This window comes from Dipodomys ordii, unplaced genomic scaffold, assembly GCF_000151885.1.
Source record: "Dipodomys ordii isolate 6190 unplaced genomic scaffold, Dord_2.0 Scaffold120, whole genome shotgun sequence".
In the NCBI taxonomy this organism is placed as follows: domain Eukaryota; kingdom Metazoa; phylum Chordata; class Mammalia; order Rodentia; family Heteromyidae; genus Dipodomys; species Dipodomys ordii.
This window is the reverse complement of record NW_012267336.1, coordinates 3146882-3149748: the sequence shown is the minus strand read 5'-3', so window position 1 is coordinate 3149748 and position 2867 is coordinate 3146882. Positions and strand designations below refer to the sequence as shown.

The following is a 2867-nucleotide window of genomic DNA, read 5'->3' as shown; positions in this document are numbered from 1 at the left end:
CTCCCTATCCCCCTCCTCCCTTGTTCCCCTCCTCCCTCCTCCCCTGGGCCCGGGACGCTGGGGACCGGGCGGGGCTGTGGCTGTGACTCTGGAGGGAAACACCAGGCTGATCCTGGGTAATCCCCATTTCTCCTCAACAAGGAGGAGGCGCGGGGTGGGGTGCTCGCACCTGTAATCCCCGCGCTGGGGAAGCGGAGGCCGGACCACAAACGCATGCCTGGAGCCCTGGGTTCGATTCCTCAGCACCACATACACAGGGCAAGTGGCGCTGTGGCTCCAGCGATAGAGCGCTAGCTAGCCTTGAGCAAAAAGCTCAGGGACGGCGCCCAGCCCGAGTTCAAGCCCCAATGCTGGAAGAAAAACAACCCAGGGTGGCTCACACCTGTAATCCCAGCTACTCAGGAGGCTGAGATCTGAGGATCAGGGTTCCAAGTCAGTCCAGGCAAAAAAATCCATGTCTGAGGCTGGGAAGGTGGCTCAGTGGTAGAGCACTTGCCTTGCATGCATGAGACCCTGGGTTCGATTCCTCAGCACCACATAAGCAAAAAGAAAAAATCCAGAAGTGGTGCTGTGGCTCAAGTGGTAGAGCGCTAGTCTTGAGCTGAAGAGCTGAGGGACAGCGCCCAGGCCCAGATTTCAGGCTCCACAGCCAGACCCAAAAAAACAAAAACAAAGAAAATCCATGTCTCTTCCACTAACCAGCATCTAGTGAACTGGAGCTGTGGCTCAAGTGGTAGAGCAGCGCTGGCCTTGGGCAAAAAAAAAAAAAGCTCCAGCACAGCTCCCAGGCCCTGAGTTAAGTCTCAAGACCAGCACAAACAAAAGCCTCCCAAACCAACCTAGGTGCCAGTGGCTCCCACTAGCTAGCTATTCAGGAGGCTGAGATTTTGAATCGCAGTTTGAATACAGCCCTGGGAAGGAAGGTACTTCAGACACTGATCTCCAATTAACCACGCACACAGCTGTAGGTGGAAGAATGGCTTAAGTACTAAAATACCAAACTTGAGCAAAAAAAAAGCTCAGGGGCAGCTGTACCCAGGCCCTGAGTTCAAACTCCAGGCCTGCCACACATAAATAAGTCTGATTTCAATCGGTGTGTAGAAAAGTCCAAGTACTTTATTTTATTTTTGTCGTGGGGCTTGAACTCTGGGCTTGGGCGCTGTCCCTCAGCTCTTCACCTCAAGGCTGACACTCTACCACTTGAGCCACAGCGCCACTTCTGGTTTTATGGTGGTTAATTGGAGATCAGAATCTCATGGACTTTCCTGCCTGGGCTGGCTTTGAACCACAATCCTCACATCTCAGCCTCCTGAGTAGCTAGGATTACAGGGGTGAGCCACGGGTGCCCAGCTTCTAGTACCTTTTGGTGTGGCTGCTCTATGCTACCCCTCCAGAAAATCAGGCTCCAATTCTGGAATTACACCTTGTTTTGAACAAAGAACCCAAGACCTGGCTCCCTGGGTTGGTCAGCTCGCTCCACTCCACAAGACTTTTAGCTGCTTCTCAAACTAAGTTCACTCTCATTGGACGAGAGGCTGCGTGCCCGCAGACACCAGGCCCTGGGTCCAACGCTCTCAACCCGCCTTGAGTCCACTCACTCAGCCAAGTTGGATCTGAACCCACAGCGGCCTCCACGGGGCTTCCTGTCCCCACCCTGGCTACACATTGCTTTCACCTCGGGTGTCAGGAGGCTCCTGGGTGACCCTGGTCTGAGGAGCCAGTGAGGGGTTCACAGGACTCTGGTGGGCGGGACCCTGCTGGGAGGCTCTGAAGACTGGCCTGGCTGGTCTGCTGTGTGCTGTGCTAGCTGGGATTCGGGTGGGGTGGGGCACTCCTGGGGCTTGAACTCAGGGCCTGAGAGCTGTCCCCGAGCCTTTCTTGCTCAAGGCTACACTTGAGGCACAACTTCATTCCCCGCTTTTTGCTGGGCTAGAGCTATGCGCCTCTTGGAAGCGGCACTGTGGCTCAAGTGGTAGAGTACTACCAAGATGTGAGTCCCATAAACCTTTCTGCCCTGGCAGGCTTTGAACCTAGATTCTTAGATCTTAGCCATCTGAATAGCTAGGATTACAGGCGTGAACCTTCCCCCAGCTCTGGTTGCTTTAATTATTGTTGGGATAGTCTCGTATTTGTGTGGAGATCCAGCTGTTTATGCTTCCTTTGTGTCTGGGATTACAGGCATGAGCTACTTCCTCACCCAGTTTTTTCACCCACTTTCAAAGGCTTCTGAGCACACGTCATTGGCATGAAATGTCATCCCAAAGGTCCTGGCTTAGGGGTCCAGGCCTGTAACCTAACTACACAGGAGGCAGAGGGGGGAGATCCACCTTGGCTGTGTGACTTAGTGCCAATCACTCAATGTCTCTGAGCCCCCAGTGTCTCATCTGCCTGCATCATCTATAGGGAGGGGCTTTTAGGGCTGAGCCGGGACCTCCCCCAATCCCCACCCCTTACTGGATGCTGGCAGGGGGTCCAGGCTGTGAGAGCTGCCCAGGGAGACAGAGCAATACCCACTGCCCAGCATCTCTACCATGTGGCTGGACCAGGCCTTGTGCGGGGGATGGTGGCTCTGGACTCACCTGGCCCAGGCTGGAGATGGGGGTGGGAGAGGCTGCGATACTCAGAGTCACCACCAGGTGGCAGCACAAGTCCATCCCTCCCTCTGGCCCTCCTGGGGAAGGGGGGCATGTTAGGATGCTGAGGGGCTGGAGGCCCTGACACCTAAGAAAGGAGCCTGTGAGTTTGGGTTCCCTGACCGCTGGGGTAGCAGAAGGGCACCAGGTCCCACCAGCCCTCACCTCACCTGCCAGGTGACAAATGTCATCTGGGGATTTTATTTTTTGTTGGTCATGGGCTTGAACTCCGGG

The 2867-nt window shown here is 55.1% G+C and overlaps 1 protein-coding gene across 1 annotated transcript in view; it reads right to left on the bottom strand.

Annotated features, from left to right (window-relative positions):
• Tulp1 (tubby like protein 1) overlaps positions 1-2654 on the bottom strand; it is a 16032-nt gene extending 13378 nt beyond the window's left edge. The window contains exon 1 of the mRNA XM_013029590.1: positions 2580-2654. Coding sequence (XP_012885044.1) covers positions 2580-2654 — 75 coding nt within the window. The remainder of the gene's footprint in view (positions 1-2579) is intronic.
• Positions 2655-2867: the final 213 nt, after the last annotated feature.